A 16,824-nucleotide genomic window follows, 5' to 3' on the forward strand; every position below is an offset into this window, starting at 1 on the left:
ATCGTGTTACTGTATATCTGGTTTGTATTTAAAGGATTCTTAATTCAAGATTAGTGTCATTTACAATTTTCTTTCCAGATGGCAAGGTGGATTTAAATAATTTCTATGCAGATTGACTTGGCTTAATGCCAGATGAATAATAGCAGAACTCAACAAAATATGAACAGCTAATATTATTATTGATCTAACTGGAATCAGTTTTTACAATGCGTAATATGGCTACTAAAGAAATAGTAATTTTAGCCTTTAACCTTTTCAACTCATTTATCATATAAGTAGTGTTGTATAAAATCATGTGTAAAATCCAGGTCCCCAAATTCATTCTGGTTATACTGATGAGCAAGATAATCAATAGTAATTTTAATTTATAGTGAGAGTTTATTTTCCCAGACATGTCAGAGAATACATTTCACCAGTATAGCCCTGACAGCAAAGGCTGGTCCTCAGGGACTTAGGAATATAGCCCCAAGTGACCCACTGAAAGCATGAAGCTACTTGGAAGTCTAATATTTTGGCTGATGTGAATTTTATATTGAATCTCATATACACATATAGCCAAGATATAGCCATTTTTGTTTTAATATCAAAATAATGTTTTGCATTACTTACCTTTGGACATAATTAATGTTCCTGAAGAAGGAGTGTTTATCCTGTGACATTTAAGTAGTTCTTTGCTAAGTGTCACATACTGTAGCTATGGGTGAGGCCACCACGTTGCCAGCTCTGGGGGCGCCATTCTTGTTAGGGATTGTATGAATAATATGCCCTGGAGTTGTGTACTGCACCTGTGCTGCCACTGTCACATGCAGTGATCCATCTCTGGGGTTTGGTTTGCATGCCCATTGAACCCTGAGAACACAGAACAAGGAGTCAAGAAGGCCTACGCTGCATTCTTAGCTCTGGGTGTGTCAAGCAGACTCAGGCATTCTTTGAATCTGCCTAGTAAGTTCCCCTTAGAATATTCTTTGTGTCTCCCATTGATGGCACTTTCATTCTTTTTGACAGTACAGAACAACAGCCTGTTTCTCTAACAAAATAGGCTTTTGTGAAAAGTTAGATGTGTAAATCACACTTCCTTACAATGTAACTCTTTTTTATCAGAACATAGCCATGCAGTGAACAACTTATTGTAAGCAGGTACTGTTAACATTTGAAATATGGCTTAACCAAGCTGTGTTCACAGCCATTTAGTTATTTTAGCAGCTGAGCCAAAAAGACCCCCTAAAATCTCCTCAGTGTGAAAGTGCAGCTTACACTAGGAATCTCTTCTTTTGGTCAAAGGTCTTTCCCTAGCATCTCAAGCCTAGTAGTTCTGACCTATCTTCAAAGTAGGTACTAAGCATTTAGGCTTGCCTTTGATACTACCTGTAGACTTTTATTTGTTGTATTCAATACTTAAGTTAATGTGTTAATAGTTACTTTATTCAAAACTGAGATGATGTTGGGATATCTTTACGTCCTTGGCACCCCATTCACACCTAATGTGTGGTCCTGCCTTCTATTTTCTACTTCTCACTTTTCTTCATCTCTTTTATTTTATTGTGGTTAAACATACATAACATTTGCCATTTTAACCATTACTAAGTGTACAATTCAAGTGGCATTAATTACATTCATAGTGTTGTGCAACCATTACCACTCAATTTTTGGATTAGGAAGAGTTAGATAAGAAATAAGGTCTGTAACATTTTCTATGTGCTCTGTGTCCTCTTTCCTCTGTAATTCAAAGCCTCATTAATAATTAATCAGGAAATGGACAGAAGGAGAGCTGCTTTCCAAATCCTATTCCTGCTGGGAAATCTGTCAGTCAAGCAAGCAGCTACCGGCAAAAATTGTTTCAATCCCATTTCTCTTAAAAAGACAGCTACTTACCTCTACTTTTATTTATTTTTGTGAAATACAGAATACATTTAAAAAGAGTTATAAAATGTTTATGTAGAGCTTAAAGATCAATAATAAACACCTGGGTGTCCACCTCCTGACTTAAGAAATAGAACATTGTCAGGACCATAGACGCCCCTGTGGGGTCCCCAGTGACAACCAGCCTCTCCCCCAGCCTCAAGTAACCACTGTCTTGAATTTTGTGTTAATTATTGCTTTGTTGTTCTTTGAGTTTTGGCTCCATGCATGTATTCCTAAAGTGTATGCTGTTTTAGTTTTGTCTTGTAGTTTTATAAAGCTACAAGATACCTTTATTAGAGTCACATTATATGAACTCTTAGGTGATTTTTCTACTTTTGATCTAAGTTGATGTGTGCTGCTCTAGTTCATTTTCAATGTTGTATAGTTCCCTGTGATAAGAATGCACCATAATGTATGATTAATTTTACTGCTGATGTGTTTTTGGATGTTTTCCAGTTTTTGTCGATTATCTTCAGTGTTTCTATGTACATTCTTGTGTGTCTCCTGGGAACATATACAAGAATTTCACTAAAGTAAACACCTGGAAATGAATTTCAGGTGATAGAGTAAACTCTTTTTTGCATCACTGAAATGATTATATGATTTTCTTCTTGAATCTGTTGATGTGGTTAATTTCATTAATTCATTTTCTGATATTTGACCAGTCTTGCAACCCCAGCATTAAATCAAATTTGATCATGATTTATTCTCTTTTTAACACAGTGTTAAATTTTGTTTGATAACATTTTGTTATGACTATTGTTTTTGTGGCCTATAATTTATATTTCTTGTTATCTTTGTCTGGTTTTGGTAAAAGAGTTATGTTAGCCTCATAGAACGTATTAAGGAATATTTCCTCTTTTTCTATTCTCTGGAATCAGTACTATTTGAATCATGTATTCCTTAAACTTTGGAAACAGGCTCTTGTGCCTTCTTTATGGAGAAATTTTAAACTGATTTAGTCGATTAATGATTATGTGACAATTTAGATTTTCCTGAGTCAGTTTTGATGAGTTCCATTTTCTAAGATTTTATCTAATTTTTCAAAATGTTGGGTATAAAGTTATTTATATTTTCTAATATCTGTTTAAGCTTCACAACTATAGCTATACTATCTTTTCATTGGTAATGTTAATTTATGCCTTCTTTCTTCTTTGCCAGAAGGTTTGCTAATTTTATTAATCTTTTCAAAGGACCAGCTATTGGCTTGGTTGAACTCTTTCTCTTGAATGTTTCTTTTCTGTTTCTATATTTCCTTCCTTCACATTTCTTTCTTTTTATTCTATTATCTTTTTTTCTACATCTCGAGTTGGAATTTTCTCTCACTAATTTTAGCCTTTCATCTTCTCTACTGTAAGCTTTTAAGGCTATGTAACTTGGCCTCCAAGTACTACTTTAGCAGACTCCTTCTTATTTTGATATGGATATTTTTGTTATTTAGTTTTTTTAAATGTTTTCTAATTTCTACTGTGATTTCATCTTTGATGCATTCAAAGGTAATGATTTTTTTAAAAAAACTTATTGGTCATTATTGCAAGTTGCTAGAACACTAACTCATAACTCTAATAATTTATATATAAAAGAAAGACTCAAGCATTTAGCTTTTCTTTCCTTTATGAATTTTATTTCAAGTAGACCAAATACTTGAGGAGAGATTTTCTTTTTAGAGTTGCAGCCAGTAAATGCAGATTCCTAGTAAAAATAATGGATCTGTGTGATGATCAACAAAAGATATTAAAACTGTTATGTGAAAGCTTGACAGGAAACTTTATAATGAGGGAATCAGGCTGATGCCACTTGAACCCACAGTAGTCCTGTTAAAAGATATATGAATGCGCATCTAATTAATGCCTGCTCACTGAAAATACAAAGGATAAGGGAGAAATTTAAATGCTAAGTTATAAGAGGAAGCAACCAGTCAAAGCAAGAATGTAGGATAGTCAGTAGGAAAATGGCCTGTTTTCTCCTATAAATGACGGAGACAGGAAGGGGAAAAACAAAAATGTGAGTTGGCATAGAAGAAAATGACACAAAAGACATCAAAACAAATTTAGATGTCCATTTCGGTATTTTAGTTGTTTCCATCAGGAAGATTATTTAGGAGATCTCATCCAACATACTGCCAGAGACAGAGGTCCAACTTACTTTGAAGAGATAAGCAGCATCCTTCTCTTTGTACTTTCCCATCACATCTTAGCCTTTGAACATCTTAGTCTTTTAAAATGGAAATGGTGTGCATTCCACCCTAAACATGTGTTATATACAGAAATGTGGACATTTTCTTCCTCCCTTTGTTTCTTGGAAAAGAATTCCACATGAAATGTGGGAAAACATATTCAGAGAGAAATCAGTATCTTTTTTTTTTTTTTTTTGCCTCAGAGTATTATGTTTTTCTTAAAAGATTTTCTTGAAAGTTATAAATAAATTAATTTATAAACCTATTTTTATCTTGAAAGAATTAAGGAAACTTGATATTTTTTCATTGTAGCTATTTAATAAAGTACATAATACTTTTCTCAAGTAAAATACCCCTCCCTGAGTTAAACTTTGATCTTTATATAGTGAGTTTTCTTAAGGGTCAACACAATCATACCATTACCCAAAAAACTGTCAGTGTGCCCAAAAGATTCCTGTGTCTGCCAACAACATAAGCCCTTGGATATTGTCATAACATCACCTGACCTATGTCATTTGCCCCTTTATAAGGACATTATGAAGATTAAAGTTATAATGTTTATAAAATCGATCAAGCAATTCCTTCTGCATGGCTACTCTTCTTATACTTTACCATAATACTCTGGGGCAAAAAGATACTAATTTCTCTTTGACTATCTTTTCCACGTATTATGTGGGATTTCCGTAAATAAAGGGAAGATGAGAATTCCCACATTTATATATTGCCTAACTCCATACTATAATTATTTACCTATAACTAAGAGACCATTTTTATCTAGTGCTTTGGCTTCTGAGTAGAAAAACTGCTGAATTTCAGAAAAGTCAAATAAGAAGGCAGTTTCATCCTGCAGAAATGTTGTATTTAGTACATAGGTATCTTTTGATGTTTTGATTTCAACCATATGGATGTATAGTTTCAAAGACAGGGCTCTTAGAGGTCAGACCTGAAGACCAGTCAGCACTTAACTCACTTTCCCCAGAGTGTTTCCTCAGGCCTCACATGATCATTTTATAAGAAAAGAATCCGAATTTATCAAAAATGTCTAGTATTGTTCTTTTAGTGAAAAAAATAAAAAGGTAGTATAGTAAATTCTCACTTAACAATGTTGATAGGTTCGTGGAAACTGTGACTTTTAAGCGAAGTGAGATATAACAAAACCATTTTTACCATAGGCTAATATAAACAAGAGTTAAGTTCCTCTGGCATATTTCTAGTCACAAAAATATCACCCAGCTTCTAAATCAAGACCCAAACCACTTATAATATTAAACATTGAAATAAATGTCAGCCATATGCACATTTTTTAAAATTAATAAAAACAAGATAATTGCCCAATTTTTGGTCAATTAATGAGTGACAGCAGTTGTGGTGGTGGTGGGTTAAATCAGGGAATAAACGTTTGCCAAGCTAAAATTGTAAGGAGCCCTTCCTCCCACCACACAACTCAAAACAATCACAAATATGGTGGGCTCATTGAGCACTATCCTACAACATTGTTTATTGTTGTACATTTGTATGATTATTGGATACTTTATTACAATCATTTGTATCCATTCATTTTCTAACCCACTTCTTCCAGTTCAGGGTCATCGAGGGTGGCTGGAGGCTATACTGGAAGCTCAGGGTGCAAGGTGGCAACCCGCCCTGGACAGGACACCGTCCCATCACGGCACACCTACACACCCACACTTGCTCAGACTGGGACCCTGTAAACGTGAAAATTCACCTGCTGTGCACAGCTCTGGGGTGTGGGAGGAAACCCATGCAGGCCTAGAGAGAATGTACAACCTCCATGCAGACCATGGCCCCAGCCCAGAATCGATTTTTTTTTTTTTTCTGATCAAAGTTGAGCAAATTGATGTTATTTGAGGAACTGTTGTACTGTTAAATTGTCATTGCTATTACTTAATTTCTGATCAGAGATTACCAATGTGTTTAATTGTATTATTGCCTAAATAAAAATTTCACTCCTTATTGTGGTAAAATATACATAACATAAAATTTACCATTTTAACCATTTTTAAATGTACAGTTCAGAGGCATGAACATTCACAGTGTTAGGCAACCATCACCACCACGCATCTCCAGAACTTTTTCATCTTCCCAAACTGAAACTTCCTATCCATTAAACCATAACTCCCCATTTACCCTTCCCCATGGCTCCTAGAAACCACCATCCTACTTTCTGCCCTTATGAATTTGAAAAAGTTTATTCTTAAGGGCAGTAGTTTGAAATCATTTTTTGTCATCTCTTTAGTGAAGCTGTCCTCTGTGGTAACAGAAAACTATGTGATGCTTTAAAGTCATTATTTATAGATAAAAGAAATGATGTACAGTCCCTGGTGCCACCTGCTCACTATGTTCCATGACATCTATTATAGGCAGAGAATTTTTTGTGGGCCTTTCCAAAAGGACGAATCAACGAGGTGCTGAAATCTTGGCTGATACTTTTAAGGTAGGTAAAAGGTAGTTTATGCCTGGCACAAAGTAATTACTTAATAAATAATCATAGACCTATTGAATCAATATCATGAGTAATGGTGTTTATGCTTCACTGGCTTTGTACAATAATTCGTAATATTTGTACATTTACTAGAAGTTTTATAAGCTATAAAATTCAAATTCCTCAATAATTCGGCTTCATTGGGCTACCACAAGAATAACAAAGTTAGCATGGGCATCTTCTCTCTTCTTCCAGTGTATAATTATACAGCCACCTGGCAGATGTTCCTGGAATAATCAACAACTTAAAAAAAAAATCTGGAAGGCCAGGTGTGATGGCTCACGCCTGTAATCCCAGCACTTCGGGAGGCCAAGACAGGAGGATTGCGTGAGCCCAGGAGTTCCAAACCAGCCTGGGCAACATGGCAAGGCCATGTCTCAAAAAAAAGAAGAAAAAAAAAAATCTGGAAACCCAATGGACTCTGTTATGAAATACAGATTTTTTTAGATTGGAATCAGGGGTCCCCTGTGGTTGAGTGCCTTCTGTGTGCTGGAAACCGTGCTAGGTGTTGCACATACATCCTCTTAAGGTCCCTTTATTGATTATTAATAGATTGGCTCTCTGTACTGCATAGGAAGGGATATAACTCTCAAGATGCTCCATTCCCCATGAGGATGTGAGTCTCCAGCTGAGCTCCTGTTTACACAGGATATTCAAATACACCCTCCCAGAGTAGCCCACTCCATAGATCAAACAGCCAGCAACGATGTTGCAGCAGTCACACATCTGGTGACTCTGCTCTCTTCTTCTAACTAGCAATATCCAAACCTGTGGGTCCCAGTTTTTCTTCCAAATATTCAAGGTCCCTGACAGCCTTCAAGGAGTAGGTGTAGTTCAGGGAAGTTTTTAATCAGTTTTAGAATTATTCTGCAATACTAAACTGCTTGTTTTTCTATTGTCCATGTAGGACTATGCAGTCTCCACAGTGCCGGTGGCAGATGGCTTGCATTTGAAGAGTTTCTGCAGCATGGCTGGGCCTAACCTGATCGCAATTGGGTCTAGTGAATCTGCACAGAAGGCCCTTAAGGTAAATACAAAACTGTGCTCCTTCTAAATGCAGTGGGGGTGCCTGCCACAGGGTTTTTCACATTCTCTCTGCAGGGGGAGTAACAAGCAGGATTGGCAGAGAGAGAACAGGCAGGTATTTGAGCTTCTGTGATGTGCACTATTGTGACCTCACATTCATTAGAAGCCAGGAACACCTAAGTGTAGGAAGAATTCTTCACTGGTGAACTGTTTTTAGTTACATACCAGATTTCCTAAAAAAGGCCATGATTCAAAATAATAAACACCAAACTCATCACCATTATCCCTCAGGGGAAAAGAGGGCATGCCACCAGCTAGAGCTCCTTGTAATGTTTTCTCACTTAAGTTGGAGAGTTGGTACACAGGGTTTGTTATATTATTCTCATCCTTTTGTTGTATCTGGATTATTTCATAATAATCTTTTAGAAAGCCATGATTCAGAAGTACCTAAAAAGCTTAATTTCTTCATTTGCATTTGGAATAATAACATTTTAAGACAGGAAATTTCCTCATTTTATAGATAATAGACTTGCCAGAAGAAAATTAGACTTGCCCAGGTCACACAGCTAAATCAAGAGTGGAAGTCATTGATAAAGAAGATGACCTTCTGTTACAGTGCAGGGCTTTCCCTTTCCTTCTCTGTAACTTCAACTCCGTGAGATGATATGGACACCCAATAAGGATAAAGACTGTGTCTGTTTTGCTCATCATTATGCTCCTTTGCACTTGGCCCACAGTGGGCCCTTAATAAATGTCTGATGAAGGGATGAATAAATGAATGAGAGAGGTGATATTATCTCCATTTTGCAGATGAGAAAACTAGATCAAGTGACTTGCCCCAGGTCATAGTGCTAATACTAAATGGTGGTCAGGACTGCAGCCCCTTTCTCTTAGCTGGTCCTGCATACCAGCATGCATGACTTATTAAAGGGCCAAAGCCGGAAGTTCCTTTTAAGACAGCAAATCTGTGGGCCCTGAGGCTCTTTCAGGTTTTTTCTCTTCTACCTCAGTGCCAAGCGTGGTAGTTTGGCTGGGAAGCAATCATTGCCTTGAGCTAAATCTCCCCTCTGTATTATCTGCCACTCTTTCAGCTAGGTCACCTGGCCTTTCTTCCGCCTCTTCCCAAACTGTATCTTTGATTCTGTTTCTAACGCTTTTATTAATTGTTGCTGAACAATCTGTCTCAGAATTTGATTTTTATCGTGGTGGCTTTTGTTCGTTTACTTTAGAGAATGTCTTTTGTTCTGTTCCATCTGGAAGTTCATGTCAACTTCCTGTATATAAAAAAAGCTGGTGTCTTGAAAGAAAACATTTGATAAATGGTGTCATTCAGGAGGTCTAGGAAGATGATTTTTCTCCTTAGGGACTGTGGTATCTATCCGTGGTAGCAAGGCTGGTCTGCATATGTCTGAGATCGATTATAAGATGAGAGGGTTTAAGCTGATCTATACCTTGCATTTGTGTGAATTAGCAGAAAGAACTCCTTCTGGGTGGACCAACTAGAAAAAGTGGCCCCTTCTGCCATTCTGGGTAGACTAGGTCCCTAACTCAAATAGTTTGGTCCCTACCTCAGTAGGTCTCTAACTCAAATAGTCTAGCGAGACTAACACATAACAAAATAAAAGGTAATCAAATATGACTAATTAGCACTACGTTATATGATACAGGCCCTAACTGCTCTTCAAAGTTCAGAGGAAAAGGAGAAGCTCCCTGAGGCCTAGATATTCAGAGAAAGCTTTGTAGAGAAAATGAGACTTGATGTGAGTCTTGAGGGATGGATGGCATTTGACAGGGTAGAATTCAATGAGAGAAAATTACAGGTGGGGACATGGCATAAGCAAAGACTGAGCAAAGCACATTCATGAGATGTGAGCAAACCAACTCAACTCATAAAGGAGTTTCTAGTGGGTTTCTAGAGGTACAAGTGGAAGGGGCAGGTGAGGTCTGAGGAAGTAGGAACTTAACAGTGAGGAAGGCAAGATTATCACTGGGAGGGGGCAATCTGGGTCCCAGCAGGTCTTTGAGGAGAAAGCCCTGCATTGTTTCAGAGATGTTGGACCAACATTGGAAAAGGAAGACCCTGCAGTCAGAAAAGAGGACCACTGATGACCTAGGAAAAACAAAAAACAAAAAAACCCAAGCCCTAAGTCCTATTGCATGGCTTGGCAACTCACTCCTATTTCTCTCTTCATCTTTCCCTTCCCATGGTCAGATTCTCTCAGACCACATCTCTTAAGGACATCCTATGAAGACTTTATAGTCCTCCTCCCTGTAGAGTTCATTCGAGTTAGTGTTAATAATGATGTTCCTTTTCTACTTGTCAGAACCTATAAATAATCCTCAGTAGCTAGAAAGGCATTCGTTGGAGATTGCATTTTCCATCAGCAAATGTACTGCCTAAACCACAGGCCTGTGGATTTGGTGACTGCCCACCTGCCATGTTTCTAGCATCAAAAACGTCCTGTTACCTTGTAGTGAAAATAAGAGGACAAACTGATCTGGAGAATAACAAGCTCTGCCTAAGGAAATAGTCACAGGTTGGAAATGGGTTGGTGAAACTCAGGTTTGGATGAACTCAGCTGCTTTATTTATTTGAGAGCAGTTTGGTTTCTATATTATAACCATCAATAAAATTAATAAGGGGGCAATTATTAATTGCTAACTACTAGCATAGAAATATAAATACTCCATGTTGTTATAGACAGGCAGGAAGACAGATGAATAGATACAAATATATCGCTTACAAGTGATAAAAGTGTGATTGGTTTTGTTTTTCCCGTTTTACAGTTCAAAATACTGAGACCTGATGAAATAATCATTTTGAGTGGGATCTTACAGTTCCAGAAACAAGTTTCCTGGACCCTGATTCCCCTGGCCTCAGTTGCCCACCCCACTCCATACTGAATCTTCTTTTTTATTTAGAAAACCTTTTCTAATTATTTTGCCATAGATTGATTCTAGCTGAGCTTGTGTGCTCCTTCCGTGTCTCTCCACCTACCTCCTGACTTTCCATTTTTTATTGGTATCCAGGATCTAAGCAGTCTCAGGAAAGGTGTGAGTTTGGTACTAGATACTTATTTTTCCCCTTGTAAACCTTCTTTCCTCTGTAGAGAAGTCCCTGGCCACTTGAGCATCTCTTTAAAGGACATATTACTTAAACAGAGGTGAACTGTGCCTTCCTGTGCTACACACTGAAAGCTTGATTACTTCTCACCTCTGTCACTGCTCTTTGAGTACTTGGTTCCTTCAGAATCTACTTCTTACATATTTAGGTAAAGCTGAGAGCCCCAAGGGTTTCTGGGTAGTTTTATTGCATTTGAAATACTTTGTAATGGGTTGCAATCTACTCTTGGTTAATGAAGTAGATTCTTATGGAGATAATCATCTTGCCAGTCGAGATTATAGTAGATTTAATAGTGTGTGCATTGTATATTTAAATGAAATCATCCATCTAGGAAGAGTTTAGCAATTCTCAGCTAAAAAGCCCAGAACACATTCATTCATTCGTTCACTCATTCATTCATTTAAGATGGATTCTTACTCTGTTGCCTAGGCTGGAGAGCAGTGGCTTGATCTTGGCTCACTGCAGTCTCCACCTCCCAGGTTCAAGAGATTCTCCTGCCTCAGCCTCCTGAGTAACTAGGATTACAGGCACCACACCCAGCTAATTTTTGTATTTTTAGTAGAGATGGGGTTTCACCATGATGTTGCCCAGGCTGGTCTCGAACTCCTGACCTCAAGTGATCTGCCTGCCTCGGCCTCCCAAAGTGCTGGGATTACAGGCGTGAGCCACCTCGCCTGGCCTCCAGAACACATTTAATACAGGGTACCAATCTAGGGAAAGAAGAAAGGAAGACATTATTACTGCATTTGACCATCCATATGGCAAAGTTACTAGAAGTTAGGTTGGTTTGAACAAATGCTAGATATCTAACAGCAAATCTGATCCTAGAAATACTATTATTTAGGCCAAATTAGTTTTTAGAGCAACCTGCATTTTCTACAGTTTTTCTCCCGACTTTGCATCATCACCTTCATACCCCTCTACATGTAAAAAAACACAATGTAAGACAAATTAATTCATACACAGGCATTAGACCTGTTTGTACTCTTCCAGAAGGAATGTTTGCCTTCTCTAAGATGAGAACTCCAGTTATTCCAAAGCTGGAAATGATGCTCAAAAACATAATTTGAACAAAAGAAGCAAAACCCCAAAGAATACATATTCTAGTCTTTCATGCACATAGTTAAACAAGAGGCAAAGCTACTCTCTACTGTTAGCTGTCAGAATAATATTTTAAGAAGAAGGGAGGCAGTCATGGTCCAGAGGGCCACTTTGTGTGTTATACTTTATATATTACACTTTGTATGTTATACTTTAATTTTTTAAAGTTTAGGAAAAATATATATGTTACATTGTTGGAAGTAGGCTATGATTGACTTACAGAAATAATTCTCCAATAACTAAGTGTGCCTAACTCCTAACCCCCTGCTTTACCATCTACATGATGCCTGTCTTTTCCATAGACTACTGTTTTTAATTTTTTTTAATTAAGGGGGAAAAAGACATAAGAAAGAGTAAATCTATACCACATCTCACCTTGTTCTTTTTCTAGATCCATCCCCAAAATTGCCTTCTTTTCCAAAAACCTGGATTAATTACATCCTATCTTCACAGGAGGATAGATTGTAATACCTGCCCTCAGGAGGGACTCACAGTAATTTTCAGTAATGATTTTTAACTTGACCTCCTTGGTAGCATTCACTCTTCCAGTCAATTGGAGAAAAAAAATTTTTCTTAAAGAAGGAAGGAAAGATGAAGGGAGGGAGGGGAGGAAGGATGAAGGGAAAGAAGGGAGGGAAGTCAGGGCAGGTGGTAACCTTTAGCTAAAACTTTCCTGAAGCTGTTCAGAGGAGGAAGCTGCTGAGCCCACCTGGGAGGGACTGCAGCACTGACCAGCTGGGGGACTGTGCCATCTGCTGGCCGGGCAGCAGGAGGAGCATCCTCACCTTCCTAACCCCATGGGAGAGGAGTTTTTTGTTGTTTTGTCTTGTTTTTGTTTTCATTTTTTTCATATATTACATTTGTATATGTTTATGGGATACAGCTATAGTTTTCTTTGGTGGACTTTTTTAAAATTAGTAATTCTGTTCTTTTGTATCACAATAAATTATTACCTAAAAATACTTTTAATAAAAATACTACAAGGACGTGGTAAGAAAATAATTATGAGATCACCACTCCAATTTTTGTGCCTTTGTCATGTAAATGGAGCTTAAATACAGTATGTGGTTTTTCAATAGACTTGTAATTTTAAATTAAAATGCTCACAATGCATCTCAATGGAAATGTCTTTTAGGTTTCTTATCTACTTCCTGAAATAACTAACTGAGTTTGTAAGATTCCTTGAATGAAGACAAGAGCTGCTTTGTACCTCATTTAAATTGCATAGCACACAGCCTGGTTTTCTTTTGAATGACTAACTGTATAATAGAGATCACTCAGACTGTATTTCCTCTTGTTTTGACTCAGCTGCAGCATTGCTTTTATGTCCAAAAATGTCCATGTTATTTTATAGATGCATATAAAAATGAAGATGGAAAAACCCTTAATGTGTTTGGATTTTGTATGTTTTTTATTGCCTGGAATTTCCTTTAATGACAACTAGCAAAACCCAAAAGACAGAATGAGAACTAACTCATATCAGTGATTGAAATGGAAAAATAAAGACTTCGCATTTTTAGTTATTGTTGTCACAGGGGATTATAGTATGTAGCCACAAGATTTTCCACTTTGGATCTCTGCTATGAAAGGCATACTGACAATCCCATTGTAGGTTTAATTTTGTCTTATTATCTGGCTGTTGTATTCACCAGCTCCACAAAAACAATGATTTTTTAAATCTGCCATGCGTGTATTAAGAAATTAAAACACAAAACCAAATAGCCTCTGAATTTGTAACAACTGTTTATGCTCCCTTTCCTGGCAGCAGTGGCCTCATCTGACAATATTCCCAGAGCTGTATGCCAACAAGGCTAGGGTGGCCAAAATAAAATGTTTTGGCATAATAAGCCAACAAATAATTTGAAGCTATGACACCAAAACAGCCATGCTGAATTTTAGCATTAGTCCCAAGGCAGGAAGAAGGCAAACTTGGCCAAGTAGGAGAAAGGGAATAATGTGCTTTTTTTTTTTTCTTTTGGGCTTTCAAGAAAATGTCAAAGGGGAAAAGGAAGAAATTATATTTAAAAGTGCTGTTCATCCTGTCCACTATATACTAGACCATCAAAAAGTATTAAACTGACTCTATAGGATATTGTAGGGGTTATCATCTGTTGGATGGTTGGCCACATAGCCTCATAAGGGGCCTTTCAATCCAAGACTCTAACTTCTGAAAGAACAAGTCTGTAAGTGACCTTAAATTAGTGGTTCCTAGTGAGAGAGTGGTTTAAAGTCATCTTTGTAGCTTTCTGAAAACACTCTACCCTGGGTTTATCTCAGAAAATGCTCATGTTCTGAGTCTGGTATGGAACCCAGGCATCTGCATTTTTTAAAAGCTCCACAGGTGATTCTAATGCACAGGCCAAGTTGAGAGCCACTGCTTTCAAGGATACCTGCAACTTCCAAAAGTACCTAGCTTAGAATCCCGAATAATGTGCACCTGAAGAAGCCAAATTTTTGTCATATAGGTGCAAAATAACATATCCCGATTACATTATCAGTAAAAGTAAATAAAATATTCAAATTAAAGCCATAGAAAGCTAGAAACTTCTTAGGTTTTTCCTGCCCAGAATTCAACATTGTATAAACTTGAAATATAATACCTAACTGGGTAATAATTTGGATGCCATGATTTAATCTATTTGACATGCTAAAATTCCTCATTAAAATATTCCAAGTTACCAAAATCACTAATGTTATCATTTTCTGAGAACAGGAAGCTTGCATTTGACTCATGTTTCCATACCTCCTCCCCCAACACACACACACACACACACACACACACACACAGAAAAACCTAACAACAGGACCTGATCTTACTGTGTGAGGATATAGCCAAAAAGGGGGAAAAAAAGTTAAACTTCACACTACTACTGATATTAGAGAATACCTTACTTTTTAAAATAATCATATGTTGATTCTACTAAAGAAGCATAATTGCCTACAGGTTCAAAATGCCCATGAGGACAAAGCAGAGAACTTAGAATCCATTTCATGGATTGGCATTCTGGCTTTGCCTCCAGCTCTCTCTGTGTGACCCCCATCTCCTATACTCGTTCTCTTCTTGAAAAAACAAAGTTGAATCAGCCTCACTGGGAATTGAAAGTGTTGTTTCTTCCCATTGGAAATTTCATAACGGCCAGTCAAGGTGAAATACTGTGTCTTAAACCCAGGATGGAGTGAACAACTACTTGGCAAAAAGTAGCAACCATATAATTATAAAGCACTAGCGGTAAGGATTATTTTAGAGTGGGCTCACTGTAGAATCTATTAATGTGATGTTGTCCTTTCAGTGCCTGGAAGTGATGGAACATCTGTTTTTTGGCGTTTTTTTTTTTTTTGGCTCTGTCGCCCAGGATGGAGTTCAGTGGCGCAATCTCGGCTCACTGCAAGCTCCACCTCCCGGGTTCACGCCATTCTCCTGCCTCAGCCTCCTGACTAGCTGGGACTAGAGGTGCCTGCCATCATGCCTGGCTGATTGTTTGTATTTTTAGTAGAGACAGGGTTTCACAGTGTTGGCCAGGATGGTCTCGATCTCCTGATCTCGTGATCCACCCACCTCGGCCTCCCAAAGTGCTGGGATTACAGGCGTGAGCCACCGCGCCCGGCCGGAACGTCTTTGTATCTGTTTGTGCTTAGCAATGTTTTTATGCCTGTTTGAGGAAAACCACAGAAAGATTCCAACTTCATTCCATTTTCTTAGAAGAAGCTTCAGTTACATATATAACTATTCAGTTGGATATCTAAAAAACATAATTTTCTAATTCATACATAAAACTCTGATAGGAAAAGTAGCTAAGATTTTCAAAACCTCTTATTACTGTCTCTTCTGCAAAAAGACTTTTAAAACAGCAATTGAAAAGACATCACAGTGGTAAGATTTACTGAGCAGCAACTATTAATATATGAAAGATACTATCCCAAGCACAGGGATACTGAGTCGGATGAGAAATGATCTCTGCCCTCAAGGCTGCTCCCATTTAGCTGGAGAAACAAGAGAGAATATTAAAAGATAAAAACTGTCACCGTGCAACACAACATAAGTGCCTAATAAATAGTTCAGGGTCCTAGGAAAGGTGGTAGGAGTTCTGGAGAGGGTGTGATCAACCAGAAGCAAGACTCCAAGTCTGAGTTCACCTAAATGAACGTAAGCCATAGTTGGCACAGAAGAGTGGTGGTTATTACAAACAGAACAATCTGGGGGAGTGTCTACAGTACAATCAAGAGACAATGGCTGGAATGGGGGCTGTATGCAGGGAAACAGAGAGATAAGGTCAGAGATACAAGTTAGGGCTGCTTCAAATGATCTTGGCCAATGAAACTGGGGTTTTCTTATCTGTGGGCTGTGGGGAACAACACAGATTTTTTTAGCAGAGGAGTAGAAGCTGAAGGTGTTTTTTCAGAAAGATCTGTCTGGAACAGTTCCTGTAATGATTTAACAGGAATAAAGATTAGGAGTAATAAAACTAGCTGATGCCATTGCACAGCACAGTCTATGAATAAATGAGTGGAGGATCTGTACTAGGAAAGTAGCTGTGAAAGTGGAAAGGGCAGTGTGGAAAGTGAGGCCCACTTAGAGAAGTAACAGAACATTGTGACTGATGGGCTTTAGAGGGAGAAAAAGGGACCAGATCAACACTTTGGCAGATAATTACAGAATTCCTGTTCTGTGCCCCTGGGGACAATGATGAACAAAATGACTTCAGAAATAACTACCACAATGGCGTGCCTTTCGTAGACTTTTTGGAAAAGAGTTTAAACTCTCCTTGTCACCATGAATTCAGCTCTCCTCATCCACAAAGTAACAAACCATCAAAAATTGGTGGGCAAATATTGCTGGATTTCACTGACCTAGATTCACATTTTGGGAATGGAGCAGTACTCAGATATGAGAGCAGCTCTGGTAGGCATCTGATGCCTAAGCTTGTAAGACACTAATGGGGTTGGCTTCCATTTCAGTTTCCATTGGCAGCAGTGGAATCAGTGCTCACTCAA

The 16,824-nt window shown here is 37.9% G+C and overlaps 1 protein-coding gene across 6 annotated transcripts in view; it reads left to right on the plus strand.

Moving 5' to 3' along the window:
• DDAH1 (dimethylarginine dimethylaminohydrolase 1) overlaps window positions 1-16,824 on the plus strand; it is a 259,984-nt gene that overhangs the window by 221,498 nt on the left and 21,662 nt on the right. For all 6 annotated transcript variants that reach the window (XM_011956104.1, XM_011956102.1, XM_011956105.1 and 3 more), the window contains 2 exons: window positions 6,460-6,533; window positions 7,489-7,608. In XM_011956104.1, the coding sequence (XP_011811494.1) occupies window positions 6,460-6,533; window positions 7,489-7,608 (194 nt within the window). The remainder of the gene's footprint in view (window positions 1-6,459; window positions 6,534-7,488; window positions 7,609-16,824) is intronic.

Source organism: Colobus angolensis, unplaced genomic scaffold, assembly GCF_000951035.1.
Source record: "Colobus angolensis palliatus isolate OR3802 unplaced genomic scaffold, Cang.pa_1.0 Scaffold41, whole genome shotgun sequence".
Lineage (NCBI taxonomy): Eukaryota > Metazoa > Chordata > Mammalia > Primates > Cercopithecidae > Colobus > Colobus angolensis.